Below are 21,661 nucleotides of genomic sequence, written 5' to 3' on the forward strand. Positions count from 1 at the left end.
AAGAGTCAGACACTACTGAGCGACTTCCCTTTCACTTTTCACTTTCATGCATTGGAGAAGGAAATGGCAACCCACTCCAGTGTTCTTGCCTGGAGAATCCCAGGGACGGGGGAGCCTGGTGAGCTGCCATCTATGGGGTTGCACAGAGTTGGACATGGCTGAAGCGACTGAGCAGCAGCAGCAGCAGAGGGAGAGAGACTGAGGCAGGTGTGATGGAACATGGAATGAAAGAAAAGAGAAGACATCTCACACGTTAGAGGCAAAATGCACAGGCCATTGTGAGTGATGACATGCAGGAACACAAAGAGGGAGCTCCTGTCATTCGCGGACTGATCCGCCAGATCCGCAGACAGGACCGTCTCTTCAGTTTTCTCAGGACCACCCAGGACAGCTGGAAAGTCAATCTGGAGAGAGAGCAAGGCCGAGGACAGGGCTTTGGGGCCAAGAGCACATGGGAAAGATTAGTGAAGTCGCTCAGTCGTGTCCGACTCTTGGCGACCCCATGGACTGTAGCCTATCAGGCTTCTCCGTCCATGGGATTTTCCAGGCAAGAGTGCTGGAGTGGATTGCCATTTCCTTCTCCAGGGGATCTTCCCGACCCAGGAATCGAATCCGGGTCTCCTGCATTGCAGGCAGACGCTTTACCGTCTGAGCCAGCAGGGAAAGATTAAGCATGACACAAACAAGAGGAAGTGTGTATGTGGCCAGGATGAAGGAAGGCTTGCTGATAACTACGTTTAGGGGACACAACGAGAATCAAGGAGGAGGAGAAGCTGGTCTGAGAGTGAGAATCCAGGTGTAACATCAGAGGAGGGGAGCCATGAAGAATTGCTCCATCAAACAGGACAAAAGGAAGAACGAGGACCATGATGGAACTCGGAGAAGGTAACTTTCGGCAAAGTTGCGGAAGAAAAAACTAGCTTACAGTAGGCGGAAAAATGAATGGAGAGGCTAAGAGATACAGGACCGGTTGTTTTGGCTTAAACATCTCCTGATCCCCTTGAAACCAGTGCTGTCCTGTTACAGAAAGGTCATATGAGTCCCAGAACACAGCTTAAAATTACCTACCACCCATATTACAAAAAGTAAAATGAAATGGGTGAAATTAAATATATTCATTTAACTCAATTTATCTAAAAGTTCATACCTTCAACAGGTAACTAATATGCAAAATTATTGAAATATTTCACTTTTTTTTCACACCAAGTCTCAGAGCTCTGGTGTGGACTTCACACTTGGGGCCCATTTCAGTTCGGCACCATGCAGCTAGTGGCACTGGATTGATGGTGCAGCCATAAACTCCTTAAGAGGGAGAAAAAGATTCAAATGACACCCCAAGAAATGGTCAGAGAATTCTGAGTGTCTCTTACTCAGTGTGCTAATTATTACCACTATGCAATAGAAGAACTGAGGCTTTTCTGCCTATAGTGAAAACACCGTACCGTGGCCAGTATTATCTCTAATTTTGTTTAAAAACTTGTTTTGTTTTTTAAATTACAAAAAGTTTGGCTACAGTAAACACCTGAAACTGAATAAAAAACTAAAACAACAAATTGCTGTCACTACAGAAGTCTCCAATGCAGAGGCGTGCTCGACGGTTATAAATACCCAAACCAGGTAAAGCACTCTCCTGCCCCCAAAGATTGAGAAGCTTAACTGACCAGTGTTAGAATCAATTTCTCTTTTCAATGAGGTTTTGGTAACATAAACCTCCTTATAAAGCCACGTGCTCTTTGTTACTTAGCTTCTAGCTAATTTTTCAGGGAAAAAAGTCCTATACAGCACTGTGATTGTAAGTCCCCGACTTCTCAAAGCAACTGTAATTTTATTACAATAAAGAAATACTAGTTACAATCAAATGTCAATGTCATTTTTCAGGCAAATTAGATGAGAGGCGTTTGGCTCTGAATATACGTTCATCACTGCGCATGCTTCACCCTTCCCAGTACACCAAAAACGCCGAGAGAAGTACTGCTGGTCACTGGATCTGAAGGGTCATTGGTGATTAATAAGACAGGCTCATTCTGGGGATGTCTGTAAATGCCATTTACTGCCTTAAATGTTTTTCCCTTACATTTGGTTTACCCTTTATATTCCCTGGGAAATGCTTTCTTTAGTTGTTATTCAAAAGCTTGCTGGTCAAGTGGTAATGCAATAAATTCTGTGTTTGTGTGACCAAATTATTAGAATGTGACTGTAGTAGTTGAAATCGAGGCTTAGTCACAAGTGTCCATGACCTGCCAAAGTCAGAGACCTTAAACCCTTGAAAGAGATTTCTAGAGAAAACACACATCTCATAATAAAATCACAGCCATTTCATGGAATTTCAGAGTTACGTTTTTTTGTGTCCTCTCGACCAACTGTGCCCCGGTTTGACCACCAGTACATTTTTAAAGTAGAACTTACTCCTCTAAATAAAAGACTATAGTCTCCATCAGTTTCTGATGGAGAAATAAATCCACTTCCATAAGTGAAAATAAGTGCTAAAAACTAAGATAAGAACCTTAAAATTCACAGCTCAGGCAGTCCTCCTTTTTGTAGAATCCAGCTCACGATCAAGGCTGTGGCTCACAACACTTAATTCTAATTTAAGATGCATACATACCAAGTAGAAAGAAAGAAAGAAAGAAAGAAAGAAGGTCCTCTGAAGGGTAATGGGGGTGGAATACACAGGAAACATACAAACCATCCTCAGACAACGGGAAGGGAGACATCTTCCCAAAATCTTATTTCTCAGCTTCAAGGAGGAATCCTTTTCTTTACCTAGGTATCTTCACCTCTGCACATCGTCTATTTATCATTTACTGAGAGTCACCACTGGATAAAACCATTGTAAAGTTGAGGCTAATCTGCTCAATAAAGTTTAAGGTACCATGGACAAAATTTTGAGCAACATTTTATCAGGCAATGAAAGTCTAAGTTAAATTGACTTTTTATGCACTAAAACCCAGGTCAAATACAGAAACAGGTTAATAATCCTGCCTAAATAAACTGGAGGAACTGTTTATTTCAATCTCAACTGGAAAAGTTCCAGCTTCCAATGCCGAGGCTGCTCCTCTCCTTCCCATCATACACGTGGCAGTGGGGGCAGGTTTAATGACTGAACGCCCAGTACAGAACGGTGAAGATCTGACCAGTATAAGACCACTGGAACACAAACAGCCTTGGTTATCTTTTGACTTTTATTTTTTGGAAATACGTGGGATCTCAGTGCCCTGACCAAGGATTGAGCCTCGAGCCTGCGTCCCCTGTACTGGACCACCAGGGAAGCCCCAACCTTGGGTTTTAAGACTGATATTTGTGCACCTTTTGGTCAGTCCTCCTCCTGGCTGATGTAAAAGCAGGCCACTACGCCCAGGACCAGCTCACATTACTGAGATGATTTTGAGACTTGAGCTTTGTCCTGACTCTGAACATTTTCGTAATCCTTGAAATAGCTCAAACATTTTCATTGTATTAGTCGTGCTGATCTGTGATCAATAACCTTGGCACTGGGAAAGACAGTGAAACTTTCTTTATTGAGATATTCACTTTACTGTGGTGTCTGGAAGCAAACCTGCGACTTCTCCGAGGCCTGCCTGCATCTGGCTGAGGGTCTTCAGTGAATCAGTCAGTCTTTGTGCAAACTGACTGCCCGGGGTTCTTACTTACTGAAGAGTGTATTTCCCATTCTTGCAATTGTCTCTTTTCACAGGGGCAACTCTAACAGTTGCCTAACTAACTTCTGCCCCTGGGACAAGAATTGCCCATTTTCATCATCACAGGGAATATAAAAATGGTCTAATGACTCAAAGTTACCATATATATTGGGGTTATCGTTTTTAACAGGACTTCCCAGGTGGCGCAAGTGGTAAAGAACCCACCTGCCAATGCAGGAAACATAAGAGATGAGGGTTTGATCCCTGCGTCAGGAAGAAGGAAATGGCAACCCACTCCAGTATTCTTGCCTGGAGAATCCCATGGACAGAGGAGCCTGGCGGGCTACAGTCGTCGGGTTACAGAGAGTCTGATGTGACTGAAGTAACTTAGCACACACCTAATATACATTTAGCTCTGTAGCTTAGTCTTTCAAGCTCTTAGCAATTAACTGAGAGTCAACATTATAAACACACTGTCACTGGTCAGATGGCTGTTAAAAGGACAGTAGACACTCTTTGTCCAAACTCAAAAGGGTCATGCAAGCCAACTTGGGAATGACCTTTAGGTAGAAATCATTTCCGTCTGCATGGCTGCCTTTCCAAGCCCACCTCTGACCTTTCCCTCCACAGTTCACTAACAGCCGAGCTAGACTACGTGTGTGAGGAGCAAGAGGGCAGGAGAGAGGCTGAGAACCCTCTGGGCCACCTTGTCTTCAAGCTCCTCTGGGTCTGGGAAACATGGAAGAGTCCTGTTTCCAACATCAAACGCCCATCATCAAAGCCTCTATTAAATCTGGGAAGTACTTTACACCGAGTATACTGGGGAGAAAGGAACACAATTTATACTGAGTGTACTGGGGAGAAAGGGATGTAATTTCCTTGTGTAAATACACAGTCGAACCTGGTAGTCAAGAACTTAATATTCACCCTTGACTGCTTTCAAGTAACATCAAAGATGCATGACACACGGTGTCGGCAACCTGTCTGACTCGCTACTTAATTAGTTTCTAGTCTGGATAATGTCACAGGTGGAGCTGTCATAAATTGAGAGCTCATTTCCTAAAGGTGTGATATTATTTAAATTGGGGTTCTGTTCGTGGAGGTCCTTTCTACATCATAAAACTAGCAAAATGTCATAAAATTAAATGTATGCTTTTACAAAGTTGAGTGTGTAAAACCAAACATGAGAGAAGGCTCAGCACAAACACGACTTTGGGGAATTTTTTTTGCACGTCTGACACTGAGGCTTCTTAAAAGTCTGAGTTCACTGAAGGCTGGCAAGTGTTCCCTCAGGAAGCATGGGTGGCTATGTCTTGCAGCAAGGATTTTTGAATTTCTAATGCATATGATACATTCAAGGGAAAAAAAACAAGAGCTCCAGCTGCCTGGTGCATGCTCTTAGGGTTTCACCAGGTGATCTCTAAGGCCACTGCAGCATCAGCCTCCTGGGACCTCACGTGGGTGCACACGTGTCCACAACTGCCTTCAAAAAATGTCCCCCAAGCACTCCCATGGTCTCCTGCGGTGTAACCACCCACTTTTGACACTCCCGCAGTATGGCGTGTGTACAGTATTGTGTGTGTAAGGTGTCAGGGCGTGCAATCCAGCAGCAATTGTGGGTGGCGCCTGGATCCCCAGGATTGGCATGACCAGGAAGTCCACAAAGAGTCAGACATGACTGAGCAACTACACCACCACCACCAGCATTTCAAGCCCTGTCTCCACCAGGAAGCCTGAACCCACCCAGAAATATTGCTGAAGCTCCATTTCTAGGGCAACATGTCACTATTTATCTTCCCAGGTACACACATGTGCATTCTCTCCCTGAAAAACTGGCTAGAGGATAAGAATAAAGATTCAACTCTTACTTCCTTGTAACCCAATGACACACACAGACCTGACAAATGTTTGAATAAATCGCTGTGAAACATTTCACATCTGGGATATGATTCTCCAGCAACCTTAAAACTGGAAAGTGATTCAGTTTCTTTACCTTCAAATCAAGATGAACGACATCATGAGCGTGTAAGAAGCAAACACCTTCTAAAATCTGCCTCATGAGTCTCTGAACATCTTTTTCCGTGAAGGCTTCATCTCTGTCTGCAACACATTGGTCAAAGATTTCACCTCCAGCCGCACTAGGAAAGAGAAGAAGCACAATTTATGTAAAGAGGAAAAGGACTCATTGAAAATAGTTAAGTTGTTTTGTTTCTAATGTTTATACACATTAGGAATTCTTATTTAGATAGACTATTAATTTGAATGTGTGTACACTTTTGTCTATTTACATGCTGAAATCCACTTGTTAAAATAAAAAGTAAAATCTTTAATATGAGCTCATTTAGCATTTCCAAAGCTAAATAAGAACAGCTAATTAAGAACTTTAAGAACTAAACCTAAGTGGTAAAATATATTAACAAAGTTTCAAGTAAAAAAATTTTCAAGAATTTTTGGTTACAGAATACATAAAAACATTATTTTTGCAAATAATGAAAATAAGGCAAATAACCTCAATGACAACCCATTCCCCAATCCAAGAGCCACACTTAGAGGTAAGCTCTTAGCACTTGGGCATGCTCCATCCTTCCAGTTTTGTTCTTAAAAACCACACTTAAAATGCATACAAGAATATTAGTTTCGTGGATTTTTAAAGAACACATAAATGGTAACACAGGACATTCTACTGATTCTGTACTACTACTTTTTTTAAATTAAACATGGCTTATGTGTTTTTTCCATGATGGTTTTTTTATCTATCTACCTCATGATTTTTCATTCCTGCAACCTTGTGAATAGATAAACCATAGTTTATATATGAAACATCCCAAAAGGCAAATTTATAGAGAAAGAGAGCACAGTAAGTAGCTGCCTGGGCAGGGGGTGTAATGTGCATAAGGATGTTACTGAAAGCATACAAATGTTTCAAAACGGGTTTATTGTGATGGTTGTACAACTTGGTAAACTTACTAAAACCCACTGAATTACACACTTGAAACCTGTGAATTATATACTATGTAAAGTATGCCTCAATAAAATAATCTTTAAAACCTCATAATTTACTTAGCTATTGCCCTTTAAAGAACATTTAGGGTTTTTTTTTTTTTTTTGGTCTAATTATTCATGATTATAGACAACGTCATGATGAGAAGGTGCATGAATGTTCTGGTCTGCTCCTGTGCCTGCAGTCTTCACCTTAGGTACTGGGAGGAAAGTGCTGGAGTGAAGGGACTGTGCTTCTGAAACTTCGGTAGCTATGCCTTAGGCTCACAAAAGAGCAGAAGGGACTTCTAGTTTCTTCCACCCTCTGGCCAAAGCAACTCACTTTCTGTTTTTTCCCTCTGAATAATTTTGCTAATAAAAAAAATCATTTATAATTTTTCCCTTCCTTTCAGCAGAAGTTCCATATTTAAACAATTTTTCCTTACCATAAATGACAACTCATGTCATACTTCAAATTTTCCTTTCTGTGTTAAAAAAAAAAAAAAAAGACTGGGTTGCTTCCATGAAGTTGCTACAGAACTAATGTGAAATATATAACACCAGGCAGCCATGCTTCTGTCAAACAAAAGCTGCTCATTCATTTCCTTTTCATAAGGTAACTTAGTTATGTTCTTTTTATTAGGGCAACCTATTCTCCAAATTGTGTCTAGATGAGGAAACAAAAAATTTCAACAAAAATCATATAAGAACCTATTTAAGTTTAGTTAAAGAACTGCAGGTGATAAGAGTGAAAGAAAATAATTCATTGACTGGTTTAGATTTTCATTTTGGTTAAACCTATACAACTGACTCTTTTGTTAGATTTTAATTACAGTATGAGAAAACCATACATGAAAGCATCAAAACAATTTTTATGTAATTAACTGTAAAATGGCCATGACATATTCAGGCAAAGTTAAAAGTACTATTTAATTCGAAAGAAAGGAAATAGTGAGCATTTACAGCAAAAAAAAAAAAAAAAAAAATTCATGACAGCCTGACAGTGCTGTCTGCTGTGAACAGGGAGATAAGATGAGCTGAGCCCACTCGGTCCCCAGCAGCTACAGATGCACCAGGGTGCGATGTACAGTCTGGGCACAGACTCTCTGCACATACAGGCCACAATCTGCAGAGTACACTCAGGATGGCCTATGCTTCTCAGCGGAGACAGAGAACTGTCTTTTGGTTGCCAGAAAGTTTTTCAACCTCAATTTTCTGTCCTCTGGGCCCCTCAGCTCAACTCTACCATCCACAATAAAACTGAATAGAGCTTGATTTACATAAATTCAAGGATCTCTTTACCTAAGATTAAGAACAATTTATTATTAGTCTTTTCCACTAGCTATTCACTCATTCTTGCTTTAACAAAAGGGTTTCCTCTGTTTTCCCAAACACAAGATGTGAAGGGCAAAATTAGTTTTCTAAAAATTCTGAAGGCTATATTGGGTTGGCCAGTGGGTTTTGCCACAAGATCTTATGGGGAAAAGGGGAAAACAAAACCAACAACAACAAAAAAAGACTTGAAAGAACTTTTTGGCCAATCCAACACTTCAAACAGAGACTACTGTAAAGAAGCTATACAAGCCAGCCTTCAGTGATCAGTATAGCTTACGTACCCCTCTAGGTACAATGTACAATCACCGAGTCATTTTACCCTGTTTATATTTAAGCCTGACCCATTAACCAACTGTCATTTTAACTAATGGAACCAAGTGAAGTTTTACTATGGAACAACCTGAGATGGTGAAAGCATCTGTCGAGTGTGGCAACAGAAAATACCAAAATAGGAACAACTGCTTTGCACAAAGCACCTTCATTCACACAGACGCTAGAACAGTAGGAAGAATTTTGCTGGGCCCACCTTTCACTACAGCAAAATTTTCAGTTTTATTGTAGTACTCTCTTGCCTGGAAAATCCCATGGAGGGAGGAGTCTGGCAGGCTGCAGTCCATGGGGTCTCGAAGAGTCGGACACGACTGAGCGACTTCCCTTTCACTTTTCACTTTCATGCACTGGAGAAGGAAATGGCAACCCACTCCAGTGTTCTTGCCTGGAGAATTCCAGGGACGAGGGAGCCTGATGGGCTGCCGTCTATGGGGTCGCACAGAGTCGGACATGACTGAAGTGACTTAGCTTAGCTTAGTAGTGCTTATTTTCCATGACTTTAAATTATTCAGAAACTAAGTTTAATTCATATAACTTTTTATCCAAATATTTTTCACAGAATGATTAACAAGGAGTTTTCAAAAAATTTTAATAAAACTTTTTATAGAAAACATTAAGAACTATGAGTTTCAACTTTCTAGTGGTTCTCAGAAAATTATAAGTATCTCTTTGTTTACATTATTCAGACTCATATAAATGATGTTTAGAAGGTAAAAGTAACCAAGTTCCCCTGGCGGCTGACACCCTAGCGAGCTCATAACTCCCAACCTCACAGCAAACACTCCTTTTTCTATCTAAACTAGCATTTCCATTTCTATCCTGCTTAGAGGCCCAGTATGCATCTTTACTCCCTCACTATTCAAATTTAACAAATGTCATTCAAATATATTAGAGGCCCTGTGCTATGTGCTACAGATAAAGACATAAATTATGAAAAAGCATGTATGAGATTTCTTGTACTAGTGGGGAAGAAAAAAAAAGAAAGATATTTTTAAGAATATGGAAGATCCCCTGGAGGAGGAAATGACAACCTACTCCAGTATCCTTGCCTGAGAAGTCCCATGAACAGAGCAGCCTGGTAGGCTACAGTCCATGGGGTTACAAAGAGTTGGATACAACTTATAGACTAAAACAACAAATGCATAAATATATATAGGTATGAAATCACACATCAAGTTATGGATAATTTAGCAAGTGAGAAATTAATTGGAAGGAAAAAAATATTAGAAAGATGATACTTATCCTCAGTCTTCAAGAATGAACAGGAATCTACTAGATGAAATGGCCAAGAGTGAGGGGACTTCCCTGGTGATCCAGTGGTTGAGACCTCCCTTTCCAATGCAGGGGATGTGGGTTGGATCCCTGGTTGGGGAGCTAAGATCCCATATGTCTCAAGGCCAAAAACCCACAACTTTAAACAGAAGCAATACTGCAACAACTCAATAAAGACTCAAAACAAACAAACAAACAAACCAAACCCCAAAGAGTCCATACTAGGAAGCGTGGACACGTATAAGGGTGGTGTGAAAATACAGGATCTACTCCAGAAGGATAAGTAGCTACTTCCCCTTGCAGCCAAATGCTATGGAACTTGCCCTCTAGCCATAAACAATGAGCCAAGTATATGAATCAACTATTTTCAGACATAAGAACAACAGGCAGTTAAGTCCATTATCCCTGAGGTGGGGGCACAAACAAGCTGAGCTCTATGCTAAGTTTATAGCTCAGTTGGTAAAGAATCCGCCTGCAATGTGGGAGACCTGGATTGGGAAGATCCCCTGGAGAAGGGATAGGCTACCCACTCTAGTATTCTGGCCTAGAGAATTCTATGGACTGTATAGTCCATGGGGTCACAAAGAGTTGGACACGACTGAGCTACTTTCATTTCACTTCCTACTTGGAGATAATCTATGGAATGTGGTACAGGGAAAGGGAGGAACCCGAGCAGAATATGGCAGGCAGCCTTGCTAAACTGAGAAGGTAGGGAGTTGGGCAAGGCTAAGGCAGCTGGATCTCATAAGCAGAGTACCAGGGAGGAGGGTTCTACACAGAGAGAGATCTGTAAACATCTATTCAGTCATATCCCAGAGTCTTAGATAAGATACTTATATGCACATTCACTGGGTAAAACTGTGAGGTCAGGCAAAAAACTGCCAGGAAACCATAAGCTGAACAATTCTTAGCATTCACAGAGGATATTTGAATGTTGCCCATTTTGAGTAGAAAAACCATGCCAAGCACCTGGGGCATTCAGCAGACCCCCCAGGATGCCATATTATAGTCTTATTAAAGGCTAAAGTACTCCTAGACCTGCACTAATAAGGCTGATCCACAAGTAATTTAACTGCCTGCCAAAATAAACACCCCCATTCTTTTAGTGGAAGATCATAAAATCCACCCAAGCACTATGCCATTCTAAACGTCTGGCATCCTTCCAAAAATTACTAGACATCTGAAAATGCCACAACTTACAACTAGCAGGAAAATAAAAACAGATCCAGAGATGATGGAATTGCTAGGTAAGGACTTTAAAACAGGGATTATAAATACACCCAGGGATTTAAAGTAAAATATGAACATAACAAGGAGATAGAAAGTATGAAAAGAACCAAATGGAACTGCTAGAGATTTAAACAAAAACAAAAACACTTACAGTGATTTCACCCGGCTTTAGAGAAGATCAGACCCTACAGAAGAACCAGCAAATCTGGAGACAGAAATGGAAGCCATCCGTCTAAAGTATGGGTGGTGGGGTGGAGAAAATAATAAACGAGACCTAGGGATCTGAGTTATGAGAAACCTAGACAGAATATTAAAGAGCATTACTTTGCAGACAAAGGTCTATATAGTCAAAGCTATGGTTTTTCCAGTAGTCATGTGCAGATGTGAGAGTTGGATCACAAAGAACGCTGAGCACCAAGGAACTGATGCTTTCGAACTGTGGTGCTGGAGAAGACTCTTGGGAGTCCCTTGGACTGCAAGGAGATCAACCCAGTCAATCCTAAAGGAAATCAATAACAAAGGGATTTGAGTGACAATATGGAAGTTTGTGCTTAGTCACTCAGTCGTGTCTGACTCTTTGCGACCTCCCATGGACTGTAGCCTGCCAGGTACCTCTGTCCATGGGGCTTCTCCAGGCAAGAATACTGGAGTGGGGTGCCATGCCCTCCTCCAGGAGATCTTCTGAACCCAGGGATCAAACAGTTTAACACACTGTAATTGAAGGAACAAGATAAGTGGGGGCAGAAAAATATCTCCTAAAAATAATGGCTGAAAAATCCCCAAATCTGTTAAAAACTAAAAGATCCACATAGCTCAATAAACCCCAAGCAAGATAAACAAAGAAAATCAAGGCACATTTTGCACAAATTGCTAAGAACAAGTGTGAAAGAGAAAAATCTTTAAAAAGGCACATGTACAGGGGAATTAAGAATTAATGCTGACTTCATCATAAGCAATGTAAGGCAGATGACGGTACAATGACCTCTTAAAGAACTGAGAAAAAAGTGTGCCCGGAATGGAAGGTGAGGTTGGAGAAGTGCTAGCAGTAGATGAGATAGAAGTCAGACAGAAAAGCATGGGATGTGGTCCAAACAACCTGAAAAGTCCTGAGTAAGGCAATGATGGCTAGTATATAATGCTAAATGTCTCCTCCAAGGGCACTCCTGAGCCTCTCCCTTGGAGTAAAGGTGCACAGCTCATGGCTAAAGGCTTTGGACTCACACACTCTTGTGCTAAATCTTGGCTCTACTACTTGTTATGTGATCTTAGGTTGAATTATTATTCTGATATTTTTCTCACATATAAAATCTTGTTCTAAAACTTGTAAATAAATCCAGTTGCAGCATTCAAAATCAGTAGACTGAAGTCAATGTGTTCCTTTTATATAATAACAATGAACTATCAGAAAGAAAATCAACAAAACAATCCCACTTTCAGTAACATCAAAAAGAATAATTCTTAGGATTATTTTTAACCAAGAAATCAAACATCTGTACATGGAAAACTAAGATGCTGGTGAAAAAAACTAAAGAAGACACAAATAAATGGAAGGATAGTCTGTTCATGATCTGGAAGAATTAATATTAAATATCTATGCTACCCAAAATGATCTACAGATTCAATGCAATTCCTATCAAAATCTCAATGGCATTTTTCAAACAGAAAAAAAAATCCCAAAATTTGTGTGGAACCACATGACTCCAAAAAGCCAAAACAATCTTGAGAAAGAACAAATCTGGAGGCATCTTCCCAGTTTCAAAATATATTACAAAACTACAGTAATCAAAACAATATGGTATTGGCACAGAAATAGATATACAGATCAATGGAACACAACAGAGTGCCAAGAAATAAAAATATCCACATATAACTTTATTTATGATGAAGGAGCCAAGAGTACAAAATAGGGAAAGAACAGTCTCTTCAATGAATGGTGTTTGGAAAACTCAATATTCACATGCAAATGAATGAATCTTACACATACACAAAAGTCAACTCAAAGTGGATCAAAGACTTGAATGTAACACCTGAAACCATAAAACTCCTAAACATTGGGAGTTCAGTTCAGTTCAGTTCAGTCGCGTCCGACTCTGTGACCTCATGAATCACAGCACACCAGGCCTCCCTGTCCATCACCATCTCCCGGAGTTCACTCAGACTCACATCCATCGAGTCCCTGATGCCATCCAGCCATCTCATCCTTTGTCATCCCCTTCTCCTCCTGCCCCCAATCCCTCCCAGCATCAAAGTCTTTTCCAATGAGTCAACTCTTCACATGAGGTGGCCAGAGTACTGGAGTTTCAGCTTTAGCATCATTCCTTCCAAAGAAATCGCAGGGCTGATCTCCTTCAGAATGGACTGGTTGGATCTCCTTGCAGTCCAAGGGACTCTCAAGAGTCTTCTCCAACACCACAATTCAAAAGCATCAGTTCTTCGGCGCTCAGCCTTCTTCACAGTCCAACTCTCGCATCCATACATGACCACTGGAAAAACCATAGCCTTGACTAGATGGACCTTAAGTTCCTTAAAATCAGTCTTGGCAATGATATTTTTGAATTTGACAACAAAATCGAAAATAAACAACTGGGACGACATCAAATTAGAAAGCTTCTGCAGAGCTTAGAAAATAATCACATAATGAAAAGGCAACTATGAAGTGGGAGAAAATATTTGCAAATCATATATCTGATAAGGGGTTAGTATCCAAAATATATAAAGATCTCATACGACTGAACAGCAAAAAACCAAATACTCCAATTTTTAAGAAATTGGCAGAGGAACAACTGACATGCTCACAAAGAAGATGTACAAATGGCCAACAGACACATGCAAAGGTCCGCAACATCACTGACGGCTGGGGAAATGCAGATCGAGACCACAGTGAGCTATCAGCTCACACCTGTTAAGATGGCTATCATCAAAAAGACAGAGACAAGTGTTGGCAAGGATGTGGAAGAAAGCAAGCCCTTGTGCACTGCTGATGGGAGCATAAACTGGTGCAGCCACTCTGGAAAACAGTATGAAGGTTCCTCCAAAAATTACAAGTAGGACTGCCATATGATCCAGCAATTCCACTTTTGGGTATGCATCCAAAAAGAAATGAAATGCATCCAAAAGAAATGAAAGCAGGAGCTCAAAGAGATATCTACACTCCCGTGCCTTATTGACAATAGCCAAGATACAGAAACAACCTAAGTGTCTGTCAAGACATGAATGGATAAAGAAGATGCAGTGTATATACAATGGACTATTATTCAGCCGTGAGACAGACAGACATTCTACATTGGCAACAGTGTGGATGGGACTTGGGGCATTATGCTCAGTGAAACAAGTCACACAGAGGACAGATACTGTATATCACTTATATGTGAAGTCTAAAAAAGCCAAACTCACGAAACAGAGATTAGAATGGTGGTTACCAGGGACTAGGGGAGCTGTTGGTCAGAGTATAAACTTCTAGTCAGAAGGTAGTTTCTGGGGATCTAATGTAACTATAATTATTATAGTTAACAATACTATATTATATACCTAAAAGTTGCTAAGAGAATAGATCTTAAATGTTTCTCACCACAAAAAAGAAATAGTAATTATGTGATGCAGGTGTTAGCTAATGCTCTAACATTGCAAGATACAAGTATATCAAAACACTGCAGACCTCAAACTTACAACATGTTTTATCTCAATCAAATCTTGTAAAGCTGGAGAAAATTTAAAAAACTATCTCTTTCACTAAACATCTTTTGGAGTGAAGGGGTTATGTTGTTTTCACTTTCCTATTACCAGCACCCGTTAGTGTCCAGTGCACAGGGCTAGTGGAATGAGTAATACAGTAATCATAAACCTGTTTCCACAGCAACAATACCTCAGTGTCTGAAGTCTAATTCTAAGACTTCCTCTTCAAGCAAAATGCATAACACACAAAATTCTGGCCGAACCACATGGTTTTGTGGCTCTAGAATCATGACCACCAAAGCAACAGAAGCCATCAAGCGTCTAAGCAAAGGAACAGTATCCCCACATCTATGTGCTGGTTACCTGCCCAGTGGGAGCCTGAGGGATGCTCCAGTACTGAAGCCAGGGGGATCGGCTCAGCAGCTACAGAGAACGTCCACAGAAGAGGCAGTGAGGACCCAACACAGGGGAAGAACAGCAAGCACAAAGGAGCAGGCACCAGCAGGGGAGAGGGTTAAGTGGAAGCCTTGGTGATTCATTACACAAGCGCATTAGAGGAGATAAAACAGTCAAGGACAGAGCCAAGGTTTACATTTGAGTGATGGAATAAACAGGGACATCAACGGAAACGGGGAGCAAAACACAGGCATTAGAAGCAGAGCAATGCGGGGGCGCACACACACGGATCCTGCACTGGCACAATGTGCAGGTGGATTAAGGGATACGCACCAGGCAGCTGGAGCTGCGGGAACGGTCTCATGTTGGAGACAAAGATTTGGAAACACCCAGCATGTAAATAACAGCTGAAGCCACAGAGTTATCATCCAGGGTAAATGCGCAGGTCATAAACCTTGACAAGAGTAAGACTAATGAACTGTGGGGAGCACTTATATAGTAGAAGAAGGGGGAAAGGCTCTAAGATTTAAAAAAAAAAAGAAAAGAGCCATGACAGCTAAGGAAGAACATACTTTCAAGTGAAGACGGTATAACATCGAGTGTTTAAAGAGCGTAAGAAGCAGAATGAACACTTAAACGAGGAGATCGATTCCCGCAAACAGGGCTGATGACCTCATGCAAGTTTCAGAGGAGCAGGTGGCATCAGATTGAAAAGTGATGGAGTATTGGCAGCCAAACAAATGGATGGTTCAGTGAAGCAGAACAGAACTGACTAGAAGGTGAGGAAAGCTGCACATTCAGAAGAGAAGGGCAGGACAACAGTTCAAAAGAGTCCAAGCTGAAAACCAGGAATTTTAGGAGAGAAGTGACTGAATCATTGGAAGAGGGATGGAAAAGAGTCACTTGAGGTGGGAGGGACTCTCAGGGAGGATAGAAGAGTGAGTAAAACACACAACAAAGGTCCTGGAAAAGGCAGGAAGAGGATTAAAGAGCAGAAGTCAAAGTTTTAGCCTTGGCGTTAAGGAATGGACTCTCTTCCTGGGAACAGAGGACAGGCGGTGAGAGTGTAGAGTGGGTGATGGTGAGCAGTGCACGTCTGATGGCCTTTATCTTCTCAGTAAAGGAAGAGAAGCCTTGCTATCTAACAAGTGGGAAGTGGGTGGCAGCACATGTGACCAAGGATTTCATAAGCTCCTGTCCTCCTGCTGGGGATGTTAAAAGACGGGGATGAGAGATTAGGGAAAGAATTACAGAACTACACCAAGAGCCCAGCTGAGGCTGGAACTCTTCCTCGTGTAATAAGCAGACGGAAGGCTATGCAAATGCTCCCAAGAATGGGCAGGAGGAGGGACAGCAGCTTAGGCCCTGTGTTTTAAACCGGCAGAATGGACTGCAGAGGAAGAGCAAGAAGAAGAGCATAATATGAGGCACTGGTGAGGGATCAGCTGCAGGAGCTACCCCAGAAGTGAGGGGAATGTAAGGGACGTGAAGGCAGGAGATGATGGAGGACCAAGGGGGGACAGGAGGGAAGGTCAAGGGCAGGTTCTGTGAGATCGGGAGAGAGACAGGAGGATGAGCAGAGCATCACATTTCAGACAGTCCCTTTCGGATCAATTTCCAATTCTAACCAACCCTCTCCAGGGCAAACTGAAGACCAGAAACCTCTAATCCAAGGTTTTTTGAAAATGAAAAACAACTTCATTGAGGTAGAATCCACACAGACTACATTTCTTAACCATTCAAGCATTTGTGGCTATTTCTATCACAATGAAAAATTCACACTGGAAAACATGTTCATGCTTTTTGTTGTTCACATTTTAACTTTTTTTCTTTGAAAGGATTCCTACAAGTGAAATTATTGAATTAAAGAAATATATAAACACAATGCTCTTGAATTATATTATCAAGAGGATGACACTATTTTAGACTTTTTTAGAAGCCATCCAGACTTCTCCCTCTATAAACTTATTTATGTTTAAAAGTTTATAGAGGGAGAAGTATTGCTTTACAGAGTTTTGCTGTTTCCTGCCAAACCTCAACATGAATCAGCCATAGGTATATATATTCCTTCCCTTTTGAAACGCCCTTCCATCTCCCTCCCCATCCCACCCCCTAGGTTGATACAGATCCCTATTTTATACATAGTACTGTATTTCTGTCAATCCCAATCGCCCAGTTCCGCCCACTCCATTCTTTCCCCCCTGGAGTCCGTCTGTTTGTTCTCTTTGTCTGACAGGATTTCTTAAGAAGAAAAAATTGTCCTTCATGTTCCAAAGCTGTTTTCGCTGCTGTCCCACCTACTTACCCAAACTGAAAGCACAGTATGAATCCCAACAATTATTTCTGAAAGAAGGATTATTAACTTAGACCATATGAACATATAAGAAATTATATCAAATGCCTTTTGTTTTAATATTATACCGGTTACCTCCTTAAGAAGGCTTCTAATAAGAACATAAGAGAACTTTATTTTCAAAAGAATTTCACTAAAGAATGAAGGTCTGAGATATGTCAATAAATACACGAAAAAGTTTTGGAAAATCTTCAGATTTCCAGAGAACCAGGGCTTGCCAGGTTATCACAGATGAGTGGCATGTATAAAGGAGTGTGGACTACAAACAAACTCAGTGAGGAGGACAATACTTACTATTCCAGAACTAAGATCATTTCCGATGGTGTCTCGTAGACTTCGTGTAAATTAATGACCCATGGATTGTCCTGGGCTAGCTCGAGTACAGCGATTTCATGAACTATTTCCATCCGACAATCTTGGCCTTTTCTTCTTTTTCTCATGAACTTGGCGGCAAATTCTTTTCCAGAATCTTTCTTTATGCATTTCCGCACCACTGCAAATTTCCCCCTAGAATTAAGCAAAACAACAATCACTGTTAAAGCTGACTTTTCAGAGGTGATTTTTAATGAAATTTCCAAACAGTCATCAGTGGATATTTAAATTTAGGTCATATGCAAACACTCAAGTAGCAATATAACTTGGGAAACACCTCTCTATAAATAAAATGTAATGGAAAAATCTGCAGATTCATTCTTCTAAATAGAGGATAACCAAATATTTAAGCCAATATTTCTTTGCAGCTTTATATATATATATATATAACTTAATTTTTACACATTTATACATAAAATACTTTGAATCTTAAAAAAGAAACTGATTATCAAAATTCCTGAAATAATGGATTTCACTGTCACTCATTGACTCTAAAAAGGCCCAATCACCTTCCAAAGTTATTTAAAGATAGGGATCTCATTTGTATGACATCATTTCAACTACAGCATCAGCTGGAAATGTCTAGCTTTTCTATAAACAGATATAACAACCTTCTTTGATACACTCTACTGCCATGTTATTACACTAATAAGTCACACAGGGGATCAGCACAGCATATTGATTATGGAATAAGGTCTGGAATTAGATTTGGGCATGAATTCCAAAGAATGGCTCCATCCACTCACTCAATGCATAACCTTGGGCAATTTAAGCTCTAACTTAGGGAAAAAAAAAATCTCATTTTCTTAATCTATAAAGGAGAACACCAACAGGATCTATTTCCCAGGGTTGTTGTGAGAATTAAAGAATACATGTCAACTGCTTAGCATGGTACTTGCCACATACGCAATAAAATATTATGTAGCAAACAAATCACTGAGCTGTAATAATTATCACCCATAAACATCCAATACTCAAGCTGGAAGGCAACTTAGAAATCAAAGTTGTTTTTTTTTTTTTTAATCCACCACCAAAGCCAAAGCCAGTGTCTTTCTTTCAAACTGTGAGGCAGTCTTTTCCTCTCGTGGGCACACATTATTTTAGTAAGGTTTTCATTACAAGCCTAAACCTGGCTTCAAGAGAAGGACTGGTGTCCATATCTTTTGCTGAGCGATACGGAAGGACCAACCTGACAGTCTATCAGGTACTGGGCACAGCTGACGTGATCTGTTAATTGCTACCCCTTTTCCAATTTTCAATCATTCCTCATCCCCTTAGGGTCTTTGCTGGTAAAATGCGTCAACCAAATCTGATGCAACTGCTCCAAGTATAAGCTCAAAGAGCTTCATGATTATTATTTTGCTGAGGTTGGCCCAATGCAAATTAATATGCCTTTTGAAAAAAACTTGACAGGTTTTCCATATTTCATAAATAAAACCTTCTCCTCTTGGATTCTTTCAAGCCAGGGTCTTGATACTATGTTTTAGAAATATACTTTAAAAAATTTCAATGCAAGGCTTAAATTTGCTGTTAAATTCTACTTTCTAGGTTTGGCCCAGCATTCTAGACTACCAATGTTATTTTGAGGACTGATCCTTCCTTCTTTGCTACTGTTAACCACAAATATGATGTGCATCCCCTCTGAATTTCTGTTACCATCAGCAATAAAAATGTTACATGAAAAATCCTTAGGCACAGCCCTACAGCTGATCAATTAGGTGGCAATCTACCTAACAGCACCCTAATTTAGAACAAGGCTCTCTGTGCTCAACAGGAATGTGAGATGACACACTTCTTCAGGTCACTAGAAAGATTCAACAATAAACTACGCATCACAGGCTAATGCCTCTTTTCCTTTGGCCCCACAAAATCATTAGGCTAATAACATCTCCATTGAGCTTTAAAAGGTTCCTAATGATCTTTGGATTTCTTTAAGGAAGAGGAAAAAAAATCATTAATCATTTGATTTTTTTTTATACCTATATTTCTGAAGTTTCAAAAGAGGAAAAAGAGAAAGTCTAATTTGTAAAAAACTGACCAACCTATAATTGACAACAAACATGTGGCTATTAAATTAGAAATGCCTGGGTTGAACTGCTCTCAAAGAACTCCCACAGCAAACACATAGGTATCTACTGTTACCACACCTAACACTCTAGGCAATACAGTCCTGTGTGAAATTATAGTAAAATACTGCTGCTCACATACCTGTCCTGAATGTATTGCTATATTTCCGAAGACTAACCGAAGACGCAACAGATGAATGGATCCCTAACCTCTAAACTCTGGGAACCCTTGTTATAAAAGAGCCGTTGCTTAATTCAGAGGCCAGAAGCAACCAGAGGAGAGACCTATACTTACCCTGGGTCTCCCGCTAGGCATCCATTTCTTTGGGTCCCCACAGTAGTTCGCACACCAATCACTAATCTTGACACCACCCTTGTTTATGAGGAAGCATTCAGCTGTAGGTTTACCCTTTCTCTCCCCCATATCATGCACTATCCTGGGAGTCAGCCAACCTTTCTGTAAAGGGCCAGATAGCAAATACTTTCGGTTTTGCTGGCCAGCTGATTTGATCACTACCATTCAAGTCTGCTGTACAGTGAAAGCAGCTGCAGACAACAGGTCAATGAATAGGGGAGGCAGGGTTTTAAAAAAACAAAAAAACAAAACACAACTTTACCAGCACTGAAATGTGAATTTCGCATAGTTTCCATGTCATTAAATGACTCTTTTGACTTTTCAGTCATTTAAAAATATACAGATCATTCTATATAGCTAGTGAGCCTCATCAAAACAGGCAGCCAGCAGTGCCCTAATCCACGCTGAAGAAAACTCTTCCACCGTTCTGATACTGCACCCCACTGAAGCAGATAGCAGGACAGCAGATCCCAGGAAACCGGCCCTACCTCCTCTCAGGATGACTGGGGCGATGGAGGGGAACCCTCAAAACCACTCAGGGAGTCAGAAGATGAAGCCAGGTTCCGGCAACTGTTCTTTCTCTAGAGCCACCAGGCACACGTAAGTGTGAGACTCAGTCTTCAAGGTGCGGGGGTCGAGTGAACACACTAAGAATTATTCACGGTTTCCCTAAATTCCACAGCCTGCAGTGCTCTGGTAGGCCTGCTTTACCGCAACTTCATGGTAAAAACTGTGATTGTATCTCAACCCTTTAAGTTACTGAGGCCTCTCCAAAGCACGAAATAAATGATGTTTCTCTGACTCTAGGGGCCATAGTTATATGCAGGGACTTGAGGCTGATGAGGTTCAAAGGATGTAAGATGTCTGTTTCACGTTTACTTCCTTAGCTGCTTAGCCAAAATTCTTCCTAGATTATCAGGATGTTTCAGTTTCCGGAGCTCTTCACCCATTTCACAAACATCTATAGTTCACTATTACACACTAAACTGAAAACTCTGATTTTCATTAATCATTTGGCGGGGGGTGGGGCTGGGGATGGCGGGGGGAGATATTAGGAATGAGTATGTTTCAAAATAACAATGATAACACACTCTAGGGTAGTAAGACAGGAAGGATAAACAAAGATAACTACAGGAAGAGACATCTGAGTCAGACCCACCAGTCTAAGCTTCCTCAGAACAAGGACTGGGTTTTTACTGATCTCTGAATTACCAGTGCGCAACTGGAAAAGTTTAGGAAGGCTCAGTGAACATAGGTAGGTAGATTTAGGTATGACAGGCTAAGTAGCTGGTGCTTCATTTCTCAAGGTAAGAATGGGCACCTATGAGACTTTTACCTTAGTGAAAGTTTTAAAAAGCTAAGATAAATGTTTTAAAAAGCTAATTCTGAGTGTATTGCCAAGTGTTAACTGGAAACTAGGGAAGCCAAGAAAATAGCTCAAAGTAAGGGGTCTGAATTAAAGTAGCACAGCAGAGGCTGGGAAGAGAGAAAGTATTTACAAGGCATTCAAGGTCAAGACAGACTGAGCCTGGGCAGAGGGAAAGGCGGAAGACGACTTGGGGATCTCTGTCCTGGGTCCTGGGTGATGTGGTACCACCCACTGAGAGGAAAAATCAGAATGGTAACAGATGTGCAGAGGGTGGAGGGAGAGGAGTATGTGTTA

The 21,661-nt window shown here is 40.8% G+C and overlaps 1 protein-coding gene across 1 annotated transcript in view; it reads right to left on the reverse strand.

Annotated features, from left to right (window-relative positions):
• STK17A (serine/threonine kinase 17a) overlaps positions 1 to 21,661 on the reverse strand; it is a 37,271-nt gene that overhangs the window by 9,114 nt on the left and 6,496 nt on the right. The window contains exons 2-3 of the mRNA XM_068972906.1: positions 17,500 to 17,712; positions 5,632 to 5,776 (exon numbers count right to left, since the gene is read on the reverse strand). Of these exons, the coding sequence (XP_068829007.1) occupies positions 5,632 to 5,776; positions 17,500 to 17,712 (358 nt within the window). The remainder of the gene's footprint in view (positions 1 to 5,631; positions 5,777 to 17,499; positions 17,713 to 21,661) is intronic.

This window comes from Capricornis sumatraensis, chromosome 5, assembly GCF_032405125.1.
Source record: "Capricornis sumatraensis isolate serow.1 chromosome 5, serow.2, whole genome shotgun sequence".
Classification (NCBI taxonomy): domain Eukaryota; kingdom Metazoa; phylum Chordata; class Mammalia; order Artiodactyla; family Bovidae; genus Capricornis; species Capricornis sumatraensis.